At 44.3% G+C, this 22,368-nt stretch overlaps 1 protein-coding gene and 1 non-coding gene across 2 annotated transcripts; both read left to right on the forward strand.

The window, feature by feature from the left end:
- Nucleotides 1-14,322: 14,322 nt before the first annotated feature.
- Nucleotides 14,323-14,429, forward strand: LOC137776021 (U6 spliceosomal RNA). The gene has a single exon (XR_011076143.1). It is a non-coding gene; the product is annotated as a U6 spliceosomal RNA (small nuclear RNA).
- Nucleotides 14,430-15,026: 597 nt separating this feature from the next.
- Nucleotides 15,027-22,039, forward strand: LOC137774661 (tubulin alpha-1C chain). The gene is made up of 4 exons (XM_068559778.1): nucleotides 15,027-15,192; nucleotides 18,362-18,584; nucleotides 18,727-18,875; nucleotides 20,949-22,039. Exons 1-4 carry the CDS (start codon nucleotides 15,190-15,192, stop codon nucleotides 21,921-21,923), a joined length of 1,350 nt encoding a protein of 449 aa, XP_068415879.1. The 5' UTR covers nucleotides 15,027-15,189; the 3' UTR covers nucleotides 21,924-22,039.
- Nucleotides 22,040-22,368: the final 329 nt, after the last annotated feature.

A 22,368-nucleotide genomic window follows, 5' to 3' on the forward strand; every position in this document is an offset into this window, starting at 1 on the left:
TAGGCTAACAGGATTACTGGGTATCTTTTTTTTTTTTTTTTTTTTAAGCTGTGTTGGGTCTTCGTTTCTGTGCGAGGGCTTTCTCTAGTTGCGGCGAGTGGGGGCCACTCTTCATCGCGGTGTGCGGGCCTCTCACTGTCGCGGCCTCTCTCGTTGCGGAGCACAGGCTCCAGACATGCAGGCTCAGCAGTTGTGGCTCATGGGCCCAGTCTCTCCGCGGCATGTGGGATCCTCTCAGACCAGGGCTCGAACCCGTGTCCCCTGCATTAGCAGGCAGACTCTCAATCACTGCACCACCAGGGAAGCCCTGGGTATCTTTTTAGTGAAGAGCTGTGCTCCATCCAGCAGGCCCTCTGGGGATTATCTCATTTTCTAAGGGCCACTACCTTTGCTTGACTTTCTACTTATTATTGATTAGGATATTTAACAATTCAGTTTCTTTTCTTTAATAAATTTATTTCTTTATTTAATTTTGGCTGTGTTGGGTCTTTGTTGCTGCACATGGGCTTTCTCTAGTTGCGGCGAGTGGGGGCTACTGTTGTGGTGCACGGGCTTCTCATTGCGGTGGCTTCTCTTGTTGCAGAGCAGGGGCTTTAGGCGTGCGGGCTGCAGTAGCTGCAGCACGCAGGTTCAGTAGTTGTGGTGCACGGGCTTAGTTGCTCCGCGGCATGTGGGATCTTTCTGGACCAGAGCTCGAACCCGTGTCCCCTGCACTGGCAGGCGGATTGTTAACCACTGAGCCACCAGAGAAGCCCGATTTTAACTTTTTGAAAATTATATTTTAACAAGGAAGGCATAATACTAGTTGGAGCTGTGGACAGTCTCTTCTGATTGCTTCTATTTTCTCAGTGAATAAAGATGCAAAGTTATGAACTGAGTGAGAATGGAGGAAATTTGGAAGGTTTGAGGGTCCTGAAGAAGATATAAAAAATTTTTAGGAGAGCAGGAAAGTGAAGAGATTAAGGGAAATATAGTATTACTGCTGAGCAATGGAAGGCCCACTGGAGGTTAGTGGTCATGAATTTTAAGTGGATCTGTCAGCATGCCACAGCCATGCCTGCAGGCGTGGGGTAGGTAGGGTTAGATTTAATCAGGTTTGAAGTTTCACTAAGTGAGCACAACAAGGAAAATGGAACTAGGGAGTTGCAGGTGTAAGCAAGAGTGTAATTATAGTGATGGACTATGGAAGGAGAGATGTGAGGACATAAGGGGGTAAAGGACAGTAAAAAGGTGGTAGGATCAATGGCTTGTCAGTCTTATTAAGCAGAAGGGTTGTTGGATTGGTTTTCTCTTACTGGAAAGGTGGAGGTGGTGGTTGGATAGTGGGATGCTTAAAATTGAAAACTTGAAGTGATGGGGTCAGTGGGGTGGGGATACTTATTAGAGCTTAGAAGTAAATGGGAGGATGAAAAGAAAAGCCATAAGTGTGAATAAAAGGGAAGAGATACAGGATAGTAACTCAGGCAGGAAATGACACTATGGTGGTTTAGTAGTAATTTGTGTAGACAAAGAGAATTAAGGGTCAAGCAAAGGGGTTAATTAATAAAGCAAGTTCTCAGAGGCTGTGGGCAGGAATAAAAACTAGGGCACAAGTGGATGGGATTAGTATTAATAAAATTGGAGGGGACCCTAATGAGATAAGAGGGAGGATAATATCAGGTACAAGAAAGAAAGACATTTTGTGGAGGATAGGATGAAAGCTATTGGAGCTCAGGTTAAATCCTTTAATCCTATCACTAAATTAGGAATCTAGGTTATCTGCTAGGAGTGAACAGGTAAATGTAGATTAGGAGCTTGAAGGATAGAGAAACAATTGGGAGCATTTCATTTCTTGGGAAATGAGTAAAAGAGATGGATGAAAGAGTCACACAGTAGTGTAGGGTGAAGAAAATTATGAGAAGTTCAAGTCTTTGAGGAAGGTGATAGATTAGTTTAACTTCCTATGTCTCTCTGTAAAAGTGGAAAACACAATGAGCTACTTGTGTGGGTTAATTAATATAATTTACACAGGTTACAAAATTGATCACATAGAAATTTTGCTCATGTTTGTCGTGATAAGCACCACAACAATGGGTACTTTAAATCCTTCTTGAGCTGCAGATCCAGATCCCCTTACTTACTAGATCTACTTGTGTGTTCTGGTGGTGTCCAAAACACTCTCTACTGGAAGGCCAAAAACAATCTCACTTCAGCCTCACATCAAAAAATAAATAAATAAACAGAAGTAACCCCCGCCCTCACCTCCTCTGGTATTTCCTATCATGATTACGAGGCCAGGCTCCAGAGATAGAAAATTCAGAGCCTTAAGTAAAGGCTTTAAGAAAGAAAAAAAAAAAAAAAAGAAAATTCAGAGCCTTTTCATGTCCCTCACTCTCCAATCCAATTAGACACCAATTTCTACAGATTTCTACATTGTAAACACCTCTCAAATCTTGACCCTCCTATTAGGATTGCTCACAGACTGTTGTGAAATAAAATACATATTATATGACAAGACAAGAAAAATTTAAACAAAAAAATTCTTCCCTGCCCTTTGGCCTCCCCTCTCCCCACTGTGCATTGTGTATCTGCATCATGTGTTGACTAAACCTCCCCAATCAGGCAGGAATACCTGCTCAACCATAAAGAGAAACATTCTCCTGGCATCAGCAAGACAACTCCTTAAATGGTAACATTCCTTCTTGATCTTGCAAGGGGTCACATGACCCACCACAATGACACCTAGGTATAGATTATGTAGACTGTCAATAATACTTCATTTGATGCATAGCCCTCTGTCTCAAAAAACTTACATAACTGTGCCTTGACTTCTAATGGGCAGAACAGTTCTCAGAGCTTTCTGAGGTGCTCTTCCTGTGTTATAATCCTCAAATTTGGCTTGAATAAAATTTTCCATTTCTTTCTTAGATCAACTGATTAATTTTTTGTCGAAATTGTCCAAAATCTTAGGAGGTTTACATATTCCAAACTGAGGCATAAGGGAGTGAGGCAGATTGGTTGTGTTCTAATTCCAGGCATAGTGGGAACTAGCTCTCCCAAGTCAAATTCTCACACACCCTTGGATGGCTAAACTCTAATGGGCTTATAGTCTCCAGTTCCAATTTGCACAGGAGCACAATCTGTGGTACCATATCAATACTTGGGGCCTTGTCTTAAAATGCATCTTTAGCCTAGACTTCTTTCCTCAAGATGATTTCATTTTGGGTCTCAGTGTCCTTTTCTGCCACTGGGTTACTGTCAAGCACTCCTAGTTCTACCCAGACTGGATTCCCTAATGTAGACACTTGAGGATCTGGGTTGGAAGTTCTGGTCCCTTCCCACCCTAGGATCCTTATGCTATTGATTCATTTCCTACTTCACTTCTCCACTTGGATGCCTAATGGGCATCTCATCCTTAACATGTCCAAAGCAAACCCTGATCTCCCTGCTCCTTACAACCCTTAAACCCGCTCCTTCCAAAGCATTCCTCATCTTATTATCAACTCCATTTTTCCAGTTGTTCAGGCCCAAACCCTTGGAGTCATTCTTTTTTTTTAAAAATAAATTTATTTATTTATTTATTTTTGGCTGTGTTGGGTCTTCGTTGCTGCACAGGGGCTTTCTCTAATTGCGGCGAGCCGGAACTACTCTTCTGGGGTGGCTTCTCTTTGTTGCGGAGCACAGGCTCTAGGCGTGCGGCTTCAGTAGTTGTGGCACGAGGGCTCAGTAGTTGTGGCTCACGGGCTCTAGAGCGCAGGCTCAGTAGTTGTGGCTCACGGGCTTAGTTGCTCCGCGGCATGTGGGAATCTTCCCGGACTAGGGTTTGAACCCGTGTCCCCTGCATTGGCAGGCGGATTCTTAACCACTGCGCCACCAGGGAAGTCCCCCCTTGGAGTCATTCTTGATTGGTCTTTTTCTCACTACCCAAATCCAATCCATCAAAAACTCCTATCCAGAATCCGGCCACTTCTCATCATCTCCTCTGTAACTACCCTGGGTTCCTGCTCAGATTATTACAGTAGCTGCTTAACTGGTCGCTTGCTTCCATTCTTATCTCCCTACAGTCTATTCTAAGCATAGAGGCCAGAGTGACTCTGTTAAAACAAAAGTCTAATTTTGTCATGACTTTACTCCAATGACTTCCAATCTCATTCAGAGAAAAAGCCAAATTCCTTATGGTGGCCTCTAAGGACCTACGCAGTCTGGACCCCACTCTCTCTAACCTTGTCTTCTACTGCTTTTTCCCTCACTCACACTCTCCAGCCATTCCCTCTGCCTGGAATGCTCTTCCCCCAGACACTCACATGGCTCAGCTCTTCCTTCAAATCAGAGAGGCCTTCTTTGCTACATTAGGTAAAACAGCACTCATTACTCTCTAGCTTTCTCACTAGGTTTTATTTTTCTTCCTACATCGTTTCTCTTCCACAAATGCAGTATGAACTCCTCGAGAGGCTTTGTCTTGTCCTTAGTTCCTAGTACAGTGCCCAGTACACACTAAGGGCCAGATAAATATTTGTTGAATAAAACAAAGAATTATGTAATTTTGCATTTCTAGACAATCTTAACGTTTTCAGGGCACTATATAAAGTAACTAAATTGTATAAGGAAGTTTAGAAGCTATATTTTATTTTACAAATGATGAAACTAAAATCCACTCAGTCAGTTGTGCTAGAACTAGAATCCAGATCTCCCAAATCCCAATCCAAGGATCTACTTCCGAGGCTGTTTTAAAGCAAGTATTATCCTGCAGATGGGGAAACTCGGATGCAGTACAGCTAGAAACCTTGCCAAAGGTCATGTTATCTACTCACACTAGAAACCAGAATTCCCAGTTCCTAGTAGTTATAAAGGCTCTGAGAGTTTACATTCTTGTCACTGAGGAGTCAATAAAGTCATTACGGGGTTTCCCTGGTGGCTCAGTGGTTAAGAATCCGCCTGCCAATGCAGGGGGACTTGGGTTCGAGCCCTGGTCTCGGAAGATCCCACATGCCGCGGAGCAACTAAGCCCGAGCGCCACAACTACTGAGCCTGTGCTCTAGAGCCCGTGAGCCACAACTACTGAGCCTGTGCTCTAGAACCCATAAGCCACAACTACTGAGCCCACGTGCTGCAACTACTGAAGCCCGCGTGCCTGGAGCCTGTGCTCCACAACAAGAGAAGCCACCACAATGAGAAGCCCGTACACCACAAGGAAGAGTAGCCCCTGCTCGATGCAACTAAAGAAAGCCCGCATGCAGCAACGAAGACCTAATGCAGCCACAAATTAATTAATTAATTAAAAATAAATAAATAAATAAAGTCATACTTCAATATTTTGTTATCCTAATCTTTGTTTCCCCTACCCACAAGTGTCTTTCCTTTTGTGTTTTATTCCGTCCTTGTCTCTAGAGATCAGAATGATTATGCTTGCTAAGTAAGTAACCACTACTTTTTCTTTTTTTTTAATATATTTTAAGTATTTGTTTATTTATTTATTTATTTATGGCTGTGTTGGGTGTTCGTTTCTGTGAGAGGGCTTTCTCTAGTTGCGGCGAGCGGGGGCCACTCTTCATCGCGGTGCCCGGGCCTCTCACTATCCTGGCCTCTCTTGTTGCGGAGCACAGGCTCCAGACACGCAGGCTCAGTAATTGTGGCTCACGGGCCCAGCTGCTCCGCGGCACGTGGGATCTTCCCAGACCAGGGCTCGAACCCGTGTGCCCTGCATTGGCAGGCAGATTCTCAACCACTGCGCCACCAGGGAAGCCCCCACTACTTTTTCTGATACCCGGACTTCGTCTTCTTCAGCTTCCATAACAACATGCTTGGGGTTAGGCTGTGTCTCCATTCAGGCTGCTATAACAAAATCCCATAAACAGGGTGGCTTATTAACAACAGAAATTTATTTCTCACAGCTCTGGAGGCTGGAAATCCAAGTTCAGGGTGCCAGCATGGTCAAATTCCAGCGAGGACCCTCTTCCGGGTTGCAGACTGCCATTTTATTGTTGTATCCTCAAATGGCAAGAGAGCTCTCTGGGGTCCCTTTTATAAGGGCACTAATTCCATTTATGAGAGCTCCACCTCATGACCAAGTTACTTTCCCAAAGCCCCACTTCCAAATACAATCACAGTGAAGGTTATGATTTCAACTTATGAATTTGGGAGGATACATTCAGTCCATTGCAGGCTCCCTGGGCCCTGACCAGAGGCCATGAAACCCCTCAGTTCAATCAAGCAAACCAGCATCAAGGAAACAGGTTTCATAACTTGTTAGGTGACCTACATTCCAGGGTGTTTTTTCCCCTTTGAAACAACTTTAGTTTACTATCAGTCATTTCAGGCACAGTAAAGGGGAAGAGCAGCCTGAATGTAAAATTTGTTTCTTTGTTTTGAAGACAAAGAATTCCCTCCTTCTCCTTTTCTTTTTCCCACAGTTTGTGAACCTGGCTCTTTCCCTTGGGTTCAGAACAAATAAATGGAGCTGCTGAGGGAACAGGGTAAGCAAGTTGATTTTTGTAGTTACAGGCTGTTCCACATAACCCATTTACAACGTCAGTAGGGACCACAACTTACCAAAACAGAGAAGTATGTAATTTTAAATGAGAAACTCTTGATCGATCAGAAACAAGCAAAGACCTTCCAGGGTTTCTAAATGGTTTATATTCCTGACTATCTTGGAACAAAATATGCTGGAGAGTAAGGAAAAAAGAACACAGACTAGAGGATCAAAATATTAAAGTGCTACAAAAATAGAGTTCTATGAGTACAGCCCATGTCTGTTAGAGCTCTGTGCCAGCCTCTTTCCTTCACTGTGTCTTATAACTGAATGGGATCATTACAGGTTTGAATGATTTGGGGAAATACACATGTAATTAAAGTTGTAGACATAAAAGTGGTTTCATATTAATGTTTTTGGAGAGAAGACAGTGGTTAAGAAATGAGAGCCTTAAAACCAGACTCCTGAGGAAAGTGGTGAGGATCCCAGAGAGGAAGGCTGGACTACAGGCAGCCTGGGCCGGCATGTGCCTTTAGATAAGTTACTTAACCCCACGAACCTCAATTTCCTCTTCTGTAAAATGGAAGTAACAGTAGTTTCTACCTCACAGAGTTATTGTGAAGAGTAAACAAGTGAAAGCATGTAAACTCTTCTGTCTGGGGGTGAAAGCCCAGAGTGGTGACACTGGTACTAGAGGTGGAGATGCTGGGGTGGAAGGGTGGGTAGTAAAGGAGTTGGGGGCTTTTATAATCCAAGAAATAAAAGGACTGGAAAAGAAGGCGTTGATTGGGATTGGAGGGGCTAGGAGGTAACCCTTTCGTAGCCCTGAAAGCCTGAATTGGGAGGAGAAGCCAAGCTGGGCTTTTGGGCTTTGGTTGGCTGTGAGGAGAGGATTCATCCAGAAGCCAGGGAATGAATCAAGCTCTGAGATTTAAAAAAAAAAAAAAAAAAAAAAAAGTCCTTTTTATGCCAGAACTAAAGAACTAAGAGAAATGTCCCAACTTAGACTAGTGTGGAAGTAGGGGCAATGGTAAATGTTTAACAACCAGCTGAGAGTGGAGGTGAGAGCCTAATGTGTACTATTCACCAATTTCTATGGTGTAAATACATCCATCATTGTTGATTTCAAGCTACCAACGTGATGTCCAACTGGCTCACAAAATTCCTAAAAATCTAACAGTTGGCTCTAGCAGGCTCTAACACACCAATGAGTAGGAGGACTAGTACCAAAGAATCATAAGGGTTCAGATTAGGGAGCAGCCCACTGACTTGTAGTGGGAGAAACAGACAGACACTGGAAAAGACCAAATGCTTTCAGCCAAATTAAACTAACTTCCTGAGTAATACGAGACTGTTTTCATCTCTAAATTTCCTAACTGTGTATAATTTATGCAGTGATATTCCCTCGTATTGAGGTACTATTGGACTAATTAGGTAGGAAAAAACAAATACTTAGTGTACTTGAAAACGGCTGGCTCTGTGTCCTGGGAGGAGGGGGAGGGGCAGCTAAAGACATACCAGGAGAAGTGAAATGGGAAAGATTATCCTGAGATTCACAGTCTCTAAGTAAACCTCCCACCATCTCAGCTGCTGGCAAGAAGTTATAGTCACAGGGAAAGACGACTCTCAGAGGCCCTTCCACTTTGGGCTGCCTGGGTGCTTTTCAGGTACATGAATAAATAAAATTATTAAATAAACATTGCTATAAATAGAAAAGATTTCCGGACTCCAGGATATGGTCTACTTACTGGAATAATAGTGTAGATGATTGAGGAATGTGAGTAGCTCTTTTTAATTTTCTGCAAGAGTACTTTACCTGTCTATCCTAAAGGGATAGGGGAGGAGAATCAAGGGAGTGGTTATTAATTACAGGAAAGATTAGAAAGAGTTTAGGGTAAGAAGGATTGGCTGTAGAATATAAAGTGGGAATACAGGGGAAACACAACCTACTCAGTTGCTTCATTTGGTCACTGTGAGGAAACGATCCCAAAATACTGTATTTTTAGGGACTATAAGGCAGATGAGAACCAGCCAAGCGATATCTCAATGGAAATAAGATGTGAAATTTCAGAGATGAAAGCCAGTCCTCTCTGGTAATCTCCTAGAATGGAGCTCACATTTCACCTAAAGAGTCCTGATGGAAGAGAAGGCCAAAATACTGCTCCAGTCATGGGGGAGGAGAACTTCGAAAGAGTGTGTAAGCAAGTTATAAAGGTTGCAAATATTTGCAGAAAAAGAGCAATAAATGAAAGTTAAAGGATCTGAGAATTATTTTTCCCATAAAAGAAAATAACATATTACCTAGAAGATAATGTCCTGCTCTTCTGTATCTACAAGGGGTAAAAAGATGAAGAAGAAGAAGAAGAAGAAAACTGCCTCAAAATATACAGTTTTTTTAAATGCTTGTCATAAAGAAGGTGGGTGACTATAACTGCAAGGGGTCCTAGCTGTCCTTTGACGGTCTTGAAAGTAGGACAAATTCTCTTTTTATTTATTTATTTATTTATTTATGGCTGTGTTGGGTTTTCATTTCTGTGCGAGGGCTTTCTCTAGTTGCGGCGAGCGGGGGCCACTCTTCATCGCGGTGCGCGGGCCTCTCACCATCGCGGCCTCTCTTGTTGCGGAGCACACGCTCCAGACGCGCAGGCTCAGTAGTTGTGGCTCACAGGGCCTAGTTGCTCCGCGGCATGTGGGATCTTCCCAGACCAGGGCTCGAACCCGTGTCCCCTGCATTAGCAGGCAGATTCTCAACCACTGCGCCACCAGTGAAGCCCCAAATTCTCTTTTTTCTTGTTATGTTAGCCTTGCCTTAAGAAAAATTCAACAAGTGGCTTTTCTAGGACATCCTTTCCTTGTGAACTAGAGCCAGTAGCAGGCTAATGTAGGGCCAAGAAGTAAAAGAGGCAACTGCCATTTTAGGCGTTTGTTCTGGGTCCCACCTCTTGTGGTTCAAGGTAAATTATTTCAAGTCTCAGGACCTTATTTCCCACAGTTCCAAATAAATACCCTTGTTAAAAACTTATTTTTGAAAACTCTTTCAAGGCACTATTGGAATAGAAAATATTTTGTTCTAAATTGCTATATGAGCACAAAATATCCCCATACCATTATTATTTGTAACATGTAATTTGTAACTGGACCGAAATAAATTCTTCAGTATTACTGGAATCCTAGCATAGCAATCAGGAGTTAGACTGAAAAAAACCTAAGGTTTGGTTATATCTGAATTCTTTTCTCTTTACTAATGTTGTGGACATCCTATATGCAGTGATTTAAAGCCCAAGCTCCGCGTACCTAGAGCCCGTGCTCCGCAACAAGAGAAGCCAACGCAATGAGAAGCCCACGAACTGCAACGAAGAGTAGCCCCCGCTCGCCGCAACTGGAGAAAGCACGCACGCAGCAAGGAAGACCCAACGCAGCCAAAAATAAATAAATAAAATAAATAAATAAATGTTAAAGCCCAAGCTCCCCTGGGCCAGAGTAGATATGCAACACTTCTTTCCCTAAAGCATTGTAAGACTCCAACAAAAGCCCCATGTGTAAGTATGTATCTAATGTACTGGTAATTCTTAGAAGACCCGGACTGAATGAAGCATGTGTTTGACTTTGCTCATTTTTGTACAGTTCACGTGTACAGCAGAAGTCTCAAGTCACAGTATTACAGACTATTAGGGCTGGAAGAGGCCTTAGAGATGACCCTGTCCATTCCCCTCATATTGCACACACAAAGCCTGGGGTCCAAGGAGGAGAAATGCCTGTCCAAAGTTATATTGCCAAAAATGGTAGAGCACTGGCTCTGTTAATAACTCAACATGTTTGTGGTGAATTCTGAAAACTGTCAACTAGAAAGTAAGCCTCTCCTCACTTAGTAATAGAACCATAAAGACCTGTTTACATAGAGGTTAAATTTTTAACTGTCCACCCAGGAAAAAGATTCCCCAACCCCCCCCAAAAAAATCTAGCAGGGGGAAGAAAACTTAAATATGGATTCCAATGCTTAAAATGATTTTTTAAAATTAATTAATTTATTTATGGCTGCGTTGGGTCTTCGTTGCTGCACGTGGGCTTTCTCTAGTTGTGGTGAGCGCGGGCTGCTCTTCGTTGGGGTGCCTGGGCTTCTCATTGCGGTGGCTTCTCTTGTTGCAGAGCACAGGCTCTATGAGCGTGGGCTTCAGTAGTTGTGGCACGAGGGCTCAGTAGTTGTGGCTCGCGGGCTCTAGAGTGCAGGCTCAGTAGTTGTGGCGCATGGGCTTAGTTGCTCTGCGGCATGTGGAATCTTCCCGGACCAGGGCTCAAACCCGTGTCCCCTGCATTGGCAGGCGGATTCTTAACCACTGCACCACCAGGGAAGTCCTCAAAATGATTTTAAAATGCAAGAGGATGAATCTTCATCTCTAATTTTGTCTACCACCACCACCTTAGTACCACTTAGTCCTTTTCTATGTGTATGTATTCTGTATTATGTATCTCATTTAGCCCTCGCAACAGTGTATCCACCTATGAATTATATATTATCCCCATTTTATACGGGAGGAGATTTAGAGACATTAAGAAATTTGCTCAAGGACCCACAGCTAGAAAACAAAACAAAAAAAAGCCAGAATCCAAACTGAAATAATCAGGACTGCAAAGCCCTTAAACATAGTGTGTTTCCTCAGGGGCAATCCGCTTGAATATGAGGAGGTAGGGAGTTAGAGGAAGAAAAATAAAGGTACTTCGTTAATGAGTCATACGAAAACATAATCTAAAAATAAAATGCCTATTATTTGAAAATTACCACACTGAACTATTCCCATCCAGGTTACTAGTGACTTCTTTTTTTTTTTTTTTTTTTCACACACACACACACTGTATTTTATTTTCACAAGAGATAAAGAAACTGACACCAAGCATTGTAAATGGATGACCACAACACAAGCAACAATGATTGCAATTACCAAACACGAAACACACTCATACTATGTCATAATATTGACATTCAGTCCAGTAATCCTCCACTGTAACAGCTCCTTTACTTTGCAGTGAAAATTGATTTTTATATTTTTTGCCTCTGAGTCTTTGTGGGATTTTTTTTTTATTCAAACAGAAAGTCACAAAAATTATAATCATCCTCATCAGTTCACTCAGTCCCATGTAATTTTTTTTTCCATCTTGATCTTTTGTTAGCACTTTTATGAATTCATCAGTTTTCCATTAGAGTTCTGAAAATGCTTATTCATTCAGTTCAGCAGTATAGTCAGTTCCCAGAAACCTGTACTTCTCAGAGTCTTTTCCATGAATTCCTTGAAGATGAAACCCTTTTATAGGAACATTTTTGCAAAAGCATCAGAGTACACCCAGAACTGTCTGTAAATTACTAGTGACTTCTATGTGGCTAAATCCAGCGGTCATTTTTGAGTTCTCCTCTTGCTTGGCCTATTGGTAGCCTATGACACTGCTGATCACTCCTTGCTTGGTTTCCAGGACCTCACACTCTCAGGTTTCCTCCTAACTCATTGGCTGTTCCTTCTCAGTGTCCTTCATGGTGTCTGCTTCCTCTCCCAGAACTCAATCCTTGGTCCTCTTCTCTCCTATTTCTATACTCATTCCCTTAGTGATCTTGTCCCATGTCATGACTTTAGGATGGCACTTAGAAGTATATCTCTACCCAGATCTCTCTCCCTTGAGATCCAGACTTTCATATCTAGCTATGTCCTGGGCGTCTCCACCTCTACGTGGACATCAACATCTGGACTTAACGTGACCAAAGACAAACCACTCATGTCATCCCCCTCCAAGCCTACCCCATTCCCAACATTTTGCATCTGTTGATGGCAAAACCATCTCTTACTCATCCAGGCTAAAATCCTGGAGTAATCCTTGGCTTCTCTTTCCCTCACATGTGAGCCTTCAGGAAATCATTCTGGCCCTATCTTCAGAATGTAGCCAGCTCTAACCACTCTTCGCCACTTCCTCTGCTACCACTCTGGTCTGAGTCTCCATCATCTCTCAAAAGGATTACTGCAGTGAGTTATCATCCTGCTTCTACCTGTGCCTTCCTACAATCTATTCTCAACACAAGAGGGATATTTAAAAAAAAAAAAAGGTAGTCAGGTCATGTCCCTACAATGTTTTGAACCCTACATAGGCTCCCTGTGTCAGGGTTAAAACCACAGGACTTTGTAGTGGTTTACATGAAGCTACAAGATCTGGCTCCCATTGCCTCTCCAACCCTCATCTCCTACTATTCATCTCTTCCAGCCAAGCTGGCCTCCCTGCTCTTCCTTCCAGGAACACTCTTGCCTGGGGGCCTTTGCTCCAGCTGCTCCATGTTCTGGGACCACTCTTCTCCCAGGTAGCTACTTTGGCTAGCTCCTCAGGACCTTCAAGTCTTTGTTCAAATCTCACTTACCATTAAGGCTAACCTTGACCATCTTGTTTACATTGCAACCTCCTCCCACATTCTCCCCTCCCAACACTCTCATTCCACTTTACTTTGCTCTGTTTTTCTGGAGCACTCATCACCTTCTAACAAATTATATAGTTTACTTATTATGTTCATTGTTTGTCTTTCTTCCCTATCCTCCTCTAGAACATTCACTCCATGAGGCAGAGATCTGTCAGTTTTGTTCACAAACTTTTTTCCAAGCACCTAGAAACTGTGCTAAATATATATTTGTGGAATGAATTAAAAAGTTGGAAAGCACTAATTAAGACTAAAATATCTAGCAACAGACTAAGATGCTAGTTATTCCAAATTTCAGAATATCCTGCCACACAATAGGTGCTCAATGAGCATTTGATGAATGAAGGAACTATGTACTGTAATTTGAAAAGGAATCTCTGCACATATTTCCACAGCCTCCATTTTGTGTGTATGAGTTGGAGTGTATCTTGACTTCTGCCTATTCAGTATCCAAAACCTATTTTGCCTTTTTCTACTTCAGGAAAAAGCCCTGTAACATATTCTACTATTCAGTCACTTTTGTTATCTTTCTTTCTTTCTTTTTAATTGAAGTATAGTTGACTTACAATGTTGTGTTTTAGGTGTACAGCAAAGTGATTCAGTTATACATACATATACATCTAATTTTTTTTTTTTCAGATTCTTTTCCCTTACGGGTTATTACAAAATACTGAGTACAATTCCCTGTGCTCTACAGTAGGTCCTTGTTGGTTATCTATTTTATATATAGTCGTGTGTATATATTAATCCCAGCCTCCTAATTTATCCCCCCACCACTTTCCCCTTTAGCAACCATAAATTTGTTTTCTTTGTCTGCATCTGAGTATTTCCATAAACTCTGTCACCCAGAGATGGCTGCGGAATTTAAGAGCTAGGATAACATGATGAAGCTGCAGAGAAAGAAAAACAAATGAAATAAAGGACGCTTCTGAGGAATGAACTGTTGCAGGGATGGTCACAGTGAAACTGAGCAGCACCCTTTGGGGCCCTCCCGGCTTCAAAAGCCCCTCCGTGTCCCCTGTTTCTCATCTGTAGAAAAAAGAAACCCAGGCCTTTCCTGAGTTCCAAAGAGCAGGCCCCAGCAGTTACTGATTAGGACAATAGAGTCACAGGACACCTAGTTCCTCCTGAAGGGATAAAGATAACAACAGCCTGATGCATATCTTTGAGTTGTTGTACAGAAACTAAGACCCCCACCAAAGTGGAGGATGGTAAATACAAGCCAACCACAAGCACATAGACCCCAGGCTAATATTATAATGAACTGAAAAACAAAACAACAACAAACCTGCTTTTGCACCAAGTGGAAGGAGGTTGCTGTTAGGAACCAAAAGGTTCATTTAAAAGAAGGTAGGTAAATAAATAAATAAATAAATAAAAGAAGGTAGGAAAATGAGTAAAGAAAAGCAACAAAAAAAGGTGAGAAGTGCTCGCTTCGGCAGCACATATACTAAAATTTGAACGATACAGAGACGATTAGCATGGCCCCTGCGCAAGGATGACACGCAAATTCGCGAAGGGTTCCATATTTTTATAACACTGAAAAATTAAAAAAAAAAAAAAAAGTAAGAAAAAGGGCTTCGGGCCGGTTCGTGGTAATTAAGACCTGGAATGGGGAACCAGGCCTTCTCTCTTGGAAGTCCCTCAGCTGCGAGGGGAGCGGGCAACGGGGCCCCGCGTAGGCCGGGCCCGGTGGGTAGCTGTGCTGCTGGGCCGCCCCTCCAGGGTCCGGGGTCTGGGGCCCCGGGGGCGGGGCAGGCAGCGGGAGGAGCCACGCTCCTGGGGCTCCCGCCGGGGCTCCCTTTAACTCGGTGCCTTTTTTCGCTTAGGCGTTGCCCTCTGACGCCTCCCGCACCCACTGAGGGCTGTGCAGACGCTTCGCCTCCCTTCTCCTTCTAGTCACCGTGTCCACCCTCCTTCCCACCCCACCGGCCCATTCTCCGGCCCCAGGATGCCTCCTCCCCTTCCGGGCTCTTATGGCTTGTTCCGTAGAGTTCGTTTCGAACTTTTGAACCCACCAATCAGCGCCACGCGCCCCTCCTCTCTCCGCGGGCAGGGTAAAATCGGGCATCCGGCCGGGGACCTTGGGCTCGGAGGCGGGGCCGCGGAGGCCAGGGCGGGTCCGGTGACCGCCCTTCCGACACGTGGCCAGGGTCGGGGTATATAGGATCCCTCGGGGCCGCCTCCTCTCTCACTACTTCTCCCCCGGACTCCTTGGTAGTCCGTCAGTGGGAGAGCTTCGTGACCGTCCCCTCGCCTCCTCCAGCCCCGCAGAACCCTACAAGTCTCAGTCATGGTGAGTGGGGTCCCCGGGCGGTGGCGTTGCGGGGAGAGTGCGGAGTCCGAAGGGGCGTCGGGACCCCAGTCCACGTGGGGCCACGTTACGGACGCCTCCAGGCAAACTGGCTTCTGGTGGCCATGCGGAAAGCCGAGTTCACCCGGGATACTCCTCTTCCGGCTCGAAGACGCGGCCTGGGCGCTGCCCTCGGTGGAAGTGGAAAGCCCATTTATTTGATCCTAGTTAGAGGGCACCCATCCCCCCAGGGCCCGCTACCGCCCCAGGAAGGCCAGGGAGCCTTCACACTGGCTCCCAAGGACTTGTGAAACCTGAAAATCCCTCCCATTTCCGCAAATGATCTCACTTTCCCACTGCCTTACGCACAGGACCCTGGAGCATCTCGTGTGCTCCCGCACGGTAGTTGCAAACATTTCTAGGCGTTGCCTCTCCAGCGCCCTATGACTCGCTGCTGAGTCATCTGTGGCCAGACTCTGGCGAGAGCTTTCAATTGCACCATCCTCACCTGTTGTCGGGCTCTGGGGAGCGCTTCCGTTCGCACCCATCCTCACCTGTGGCCGGGCCGGGGTGGGGTGGGGGGGGAGCGCTTCCGTTCGCACCAATCCACCTGGAGGGATGTAGGCAGGCTCCTCCTTTGAAGGGAATTACTGTCACGTTGTTTAATCCTGCATTTCTCGTGTTAATTTAGTGGGGTGTTTATAGCTGAAGCTTTCTACTTACAGGTTTTAAAAAAAAGAGTCCATAAAGAGAGATTTTCTTATAAAGTCACAGAGTAAACTAGTACTGACAAAGTATGCTTAGTTTTAAAGAAACCTCAAATTACACACAACTTGAGTATTTTCTATATAGCTTCCAGAGGTACTGGAAACAAGTATCTGAGGAAATATCTGTTGGAAGTCTACCTTAAGTAGGCCGTGTGTATCAAATGTTTCAAAATAATATCTTTTTAAAAAGCAATGCAGTGAATAAATAGGTACCTCTTTAGGGACTACCACAGTTATCAAACGTATGTCTGACTGTAACAACTTGCTTGAGTGCTTTTTACCAGGCAAGACCAAAAAGATACTGGTAAAAACGTGTTTCAGAAAGTAGTGGGGTAAGACAACTATACCCCAATAAAAAAAAGAAGAAGAAAAAAAGAAAGTAAGAAGTGGGACTGTTTAAAGGGCAGGAGAGCAGCAGTAGCAGCAGACCTATTAAGGCAAACACTGGTTAGATTAATAGTTCTTTTGGTTTTTTTTTTTTTAAACAAGGGACAGGGGCTGCTTATCCGGTTAAGGCTAGACTAAGTGACTCCATCACCGGTGTCTCACTTCATCTCCCGAGTGGCCAGGGGAGAGTGGAGGGCAAGCAGTGGCCACAGTCTAAACCATACCGTTGCACAATGAAAGAAACTCAAAAGGCTTCAGTAGAAGTGCTTCATTAGAATGACAGGATCATCTCAGATACTTTATCTCCTTGGGACCTGGGGCTGTCATGGACAGATCTCTGGTTCTCTCCTGCTTTCTAGGGCTGTGGACTGTCCAAAGTCCAGTTAAAGGTAAACATGATGCAGTTTTAAATAGTCATGGGTTCATTAGAACAAACAACTCCCCTTTCTCCCACGGCTCTAGAGCTGGGCAAGGAGAGGCAGGTAATAGTGAGCTTGCTGATGAGGTCAGCAGACCATGATTGTTTTATGGGGAGTGTAGGTGAGAAGGAGGGGACCATAAATCAAAGGTTGTGAGTGATTGGGGTTTTTATCTTGAGTTATGAAACTAGGCCCTTTGAGATCTGAGGTGGTGTTGAATTTTCTTTTTTTTTTTTTTTTAAATTTATTTATTTTATTTTATGTATTTATTGTTTGTGGCTGCGTTGGGTCTTCGTTGCGGTGTACGGGCTTTTCTTTGATTGTGGCAAGTGGGGGCTACTCTTCGTTGTGGTGCGAGGGCTTCTCATTGCGGTGGCTTCTCTTGTTGCGGAGCACAGGCTCTAGGCGCATGTGGGCCCAGTAGTTGTGGCTTTTGGGCTCTAGAGCGCAGGCTCAGTAGTTGTGCTGCACGGGCTTAGTTGCTCTGCAGCATGTGGGATCTTCCCGGACCAGGGCTTGAACCCATGTCCCCTGCATTGGCAGGCGGATTCCCAACCACTGTGCCACCAGGGAAGCCCCCGAATTTTCTTTAACTAGATTCTTATTAGCAGTTTTTAAAAACTTGAAACCCTCTTATTTGGTGTTGATATTTGAAAGACCTCTGTCTCCAAAGCCGCTAATCTGATTTATGATGGAAATACAATAAAAATCCTTTTATTTTTTCTCTTAAGTCTGTGGGTATAGATTCTATGTTCACTGCCTTATTTTACTAAGCAGAAATGAGTTTGGTAACATCCTAGCATCGTTACATTTTTGAAATTATAGACGTTTCCACCACGTTGCCAGAGATATATGTACATTCTAATAGAAGACAGCTAATTTCTTAAACTATTAATTAAGTCTTGGTGACACTTCTAGCTTTTATTACCATGTGTCTCCGTCCTCCTCCCACCTTCCCCACCACTCTCCCCTCAAGATGCATTGATAGTGAAGGAAAATGTTTTTCCTTAAGATTAAATTCTTCCACAGGGTTAAAAGGCTGCCTCTGACCACAGTTTTTAAAATACAGGTAACTGCTGCTTATCTGTTGTTTTCTCCATGAGTCATATGGCTGTAGTTTGCTGGTTTAAGCTGGTTTTAAAGGGAGAGGCAGAAGCTCTTATCTTTAAAGAATAGGATTAAAGAGGGACCAGAATGAGCTCTAGTTACACAGTCATACAGAGAATGAATCAGAGCTGGAAGGAGGAATTTTGCATGCCTTTAAGGAATCAGAAGGCATATTTCCCAGGAGTTGGGGAAAATCTATTGCTAGAGCAGCTTGTGTCATTCTGAAGGTAGAAACCTGACCTTGAACATCTAATGTGGCTACAAAGTGAAGGTCTGGTCCCTGGTCTTGCCTAGTAGTTCATTAACATATCTATGGTTTTCCAAAGCATTTTCTCTGAGTTAGGCTGTTGCTTGTGAAATAGTCCCTGGGCAGGAGTGGCCTCCAGAAAGGTGCTGATCTCTTCTGAAGGTTAATAGTCATTTACGGTGAATCATTCCTAAATGTCCCATCTGATGTGTCATATTCTGACATTTCCTTTCTTCCTCTCACAGCGTGAGTGCATCTCCATCCACGTTGGCCAGGCTGGTGTCCAGATCGGCAATGCCTGCTGGGAGCTCTACTGCCTGGAACATGGCATCCAGCCCAATGGCCAGATGCCAAGTGACAAGACTATTGGGGGAGGAGATGACTCCTTCAACACCTTCTTCAGTGAGACAGGCGCTGGCAAGCATGTGCCCAGGGCAGTGTTTGTAGACCTGGAACCCACGGTCATTGGTGAGTTGACCTCAGTAACCCCAATGAGATCCCAGGGGTCCGGGACAGGAGGTGTGTCCTGGGGGCTCCATTGATGCCCTGGGGTCGAGCAGACTTGTGCAGGTTGTTAGTGATGGGTGGCTGCTTCGTTTTCCTTTTCCAGATGAAGTTCGCACTGGCACCTACCGCCAGCTCTTCCACCCTGAGCAGCTCATCACAGGCAAGGAAGATGCTGCCAATAACTATGCCCGAGGTCACTACACCATTGGCAAGGAGATCATTGACCTCGTCTTGGACCGAATTCGGAAACTGGTAAACACAGTACTTTATTTAAAGTAGATGAGAGTTTTCTCTTACAGTTTTGAGAGACCAAACTACAAGAGTCATTCTTTGCACACTAAAATGAGCTTTATACTGCCCACTAAATAACCGGACTTCTAAACCAGATGGTCCTGAGTTATGGGACAACTATTTGGGGTGGGGATAGTGTTCTTTTGCCTCTTTCTGTGTCTTAACAAGGCAGATTTGGGCAATTTCTCATTCAGTGAGGGCAGTTTACCTGAAGTCAAGGTGAGTACCAGGACACCTTAACTGTTTTACTGACATTTAAGACCATTAAACATCCTTGTTCATATTAATCAGGCAGCTTCCCGGCTTCAGGCTGAGACATCCCTTTTTAGGTCATCTTAGTCACAGTGAGTAGGTGGCTGACTGGCATGTAACTAATTGATCAAACTCATAAAAATTGGACTGCTGACATGTTATTACAGAAAGTTCATAGCAAAAGAAGCCAGTGTAACACTGACTAGAAATAGCTGACACTGGAAACTTCCAACAACACTGAAAGTGGAGTCAAGGGAGCTCCCTTGTTACAGAAGCAAGTATAAGTCATTGGAACTTTGAAAGTATTAAGATATAATCACAAAAAAGCAGTACCCTCGTTTTCCTCCTAGAGCTCAGGGCAGTGTGGACTGGCCCTGGGGCAGAAAAATCTAAGGCAACTATTCACATGGGTAAAGTTGATAAGTGTTCTGTTTGGATCATTTTAATTAAGAGTCTGGCAATCAGATGACTCTGCTCCTTAGGCATGTGGGCAGCTTGTAAGTAATTAAAAATCAAGAATGAAGGCCTGGGTGGAATAGCTTGTCGGGAAATCACATTATGCTAAGCCCAGCAACAACTGGTCTATTCTAAGAAGAATGGCCTTACATCATTCATGGCTTCATACTTTTTCAGATGTTTATCATAGTCTTCCCAGCAAAACTGGGCTAATGGTTCCTATGTTTGCAAATCAAGCTTCAGCTACAAGTACTGACTTGGAAATCAGGACTTGCCTTTAGGGACAGATAAACCTAGTAAAAGCCATTGAGGGTTCTGGAGTGAAGTTCATTAACTACCAAAACAATTGCATTTGTCCTTGGTGTTATTGCTGTGTCCACATGAGGCTTAATGGGTGAAATTGGTAGACTAGGGTCTACCCTGGCATTGATCTCATTCAGAGTATGGACCCACAGGAGAAGTGAACTAGGGGCTCAGTAGAGAATGTCCACAAATCTCTGAGCACCTTGAGAAGTGAAGATTGTCAACAGAATACTTTGTTTGAAATGACAAAATCATCCTTTCATACAATAGCCAGAATAGCTCAGTTAAGTGGTGGAAAGCCCCAGTGACACAAGGACATGGAATTGTGACAGTAAATCGCCTTTCCCAGAATGAATAGACTTTCTGGTAACTAGTGCTTGCTGTGCCAAGCACTGTTCCAGATACTCATTTAATTCTCAACAACCTGAAGTAGGTTACTATTCTCCTCATTTAATAAACGAGAAAATTGCGATTGAGAAATGAATTTGGTCAAAGTCACACGGCAAGGAACGGGTAGAGCCAGATCCAGACCCGGCCGTACTCCAGCACCGGGGCATTGGATCTTGGCTATTCTGTTGTGTTCCAGCTCAGAAAGCAGCTGCCGAAATCTGTAAGACATCCATTGTACGGGGCTGGTGGTCCCAGGCCTGCTGTTGGTAGCTCTCCAACTGATAAGAGGTTGCCTTTGTTCTGCGGTCACAGCAAGGGCACCAGAGGTTGCCCTCCCAGTCACCAAAACTTGAGCCCTGCATTCATTCCAGACCTCATGATTCCTCTGCCTGCAGAAGTGAAAACAGTTCATTTAAAATAGCCTTTTAACAGATCCCCTCCCTCCAGCTCCCAAGAGTTGATTGTGAAAAGTTTCTCTGAATCACTTAGCACTTAGAAGCTCTTTAGGACTGCTTTCTTAGCAGGTATTGTTCAGAAGATTTTTTTTAAAGATCTCAGTCAATGTGATTATGGATTCAAAGAAGTCATTGCACCTTTCACCAAGGCTAAAATTAAAACTCCTTTCTTTTGCAGGCTGACCAGTGCACAGGTCTTCAGGGCTTCTTGGTTTTCCACAGCTTTGGTGGGGGAACTGGTTCTGGGTTCACCTCCCTGCTGATGGAACGTCTCTCTGTCGATTATGGCAAGAAGTCCAAGCTGGAGTTCTCCATTTACCCAGCCCCTCAGGTTTCCACAGCTGTAGTTGAGCCCTACAATTCCATCCTCACCACCCACACCACCCTGGAGCACTCTGATTGTGCCTTCATGGTAGACAATGAGGCCATCTATGATATCTGTCGTAGAAACCTCGATATTGAGCGCCCAACATACACTAATCTTAACCGCCTCATGAGCCAGATTGTGTCCTCCATCACCGCTTCCCTGAGGTTTGATGGAGCCCTGAATGTTGATCTGACAGAATTCCAGACCAATCTGGTGCCCTATCCCCGCATCCACTTCCCTCTGGCCACATATGCCCCTGTTATCTCTGCTGAGAAAGCCTACCATGAACAGCTTACTGTAGCAGAGATCACCAATGCTTGCTTTGAGCCGGCCAACCAGATGGTGAAATGTGACCCTCGCCATGGTAAATACATGGCTTGCTGCCTGTTGTACCGTGGCGACGTGGTTCCCAAAGATGTCAATGCTGCCATTGCCACCATCAAGACCAAGCGCAGTATCCAGTTTGTGGACTGGTGCCCCACTGGCTTCAAAGTTGGCATTAATTACCAGCCACCCACTGCGGTACCTGGTGGAGACCTGGCCAAAGTACAGCGAGCTGTGTGCATGCTGAGCAACACCACAGCCATCGCTGAGGCCTGGGCTCGCCTGGACCACAAGTTTGACCTGATGTATGCCAAGCGTGCCTTTGTTCACTGGTACGTGGGTGAGGGCATGGAGGAAGGAGAGTTTTCTGAGGCCCGTGAGGACATGGCTGCCCTTGAGAAGGATTATGAGGAGGTTGGAGCTGATAGTGTTGAGGGAGAGGAGGAGGGTGAAGAATATTAACCTGTCTGCTGTAATTTTACACTCTTGTCTTGGGACTGTCTTATTTGTGTTCTGTGGAGCTGCCCATTGTGGCCCTATCTGGTCAATAAAAGTGATATTTCTGTTTTCAGTGTCAAGCTGTATCATAGTAAATATTTGCTCTGCTTATTCAAGGCCAGTTTGGGATGGAGGAGGCTGGCAGTTTCCATCTTATCATTTGCTCAGTGTTTCAAGTGGCTTCTGTGTACTGTGCCAAGGGGTTTGTCTATTTCACTTAGACCTGAATTGATGACTGGTTATAAAATCATTTTGTGAGGCAACAGGCTCACATTGGGCCAGTGTTCAAACTTCAATGTGGATGTGAATCTCCTGCGGATCTGCATCTGTAGGTCTGAGGTGAAGCTTCAGATACTGCCTTTTTTCTTTTTTTTTTAAAGCTCCCAGGTGTTCTTGGTCGGCTGAGACC

The sequence above is a fragment of the Eschrichtius robustus genome, chromosome 13 (assembly GCF_028021215.1).
Source record: "Eschrichtius robustus isolate mEscRob2 chromosome 13, mEscRob2.pri, whole genome shotgun sequence".
NCBI lineage: Eukaryota > Metazoa > Chordata > Mammalia > Artiodactyla > Eschrichtiidae > Eschrichtius > Eschrichtius robustus.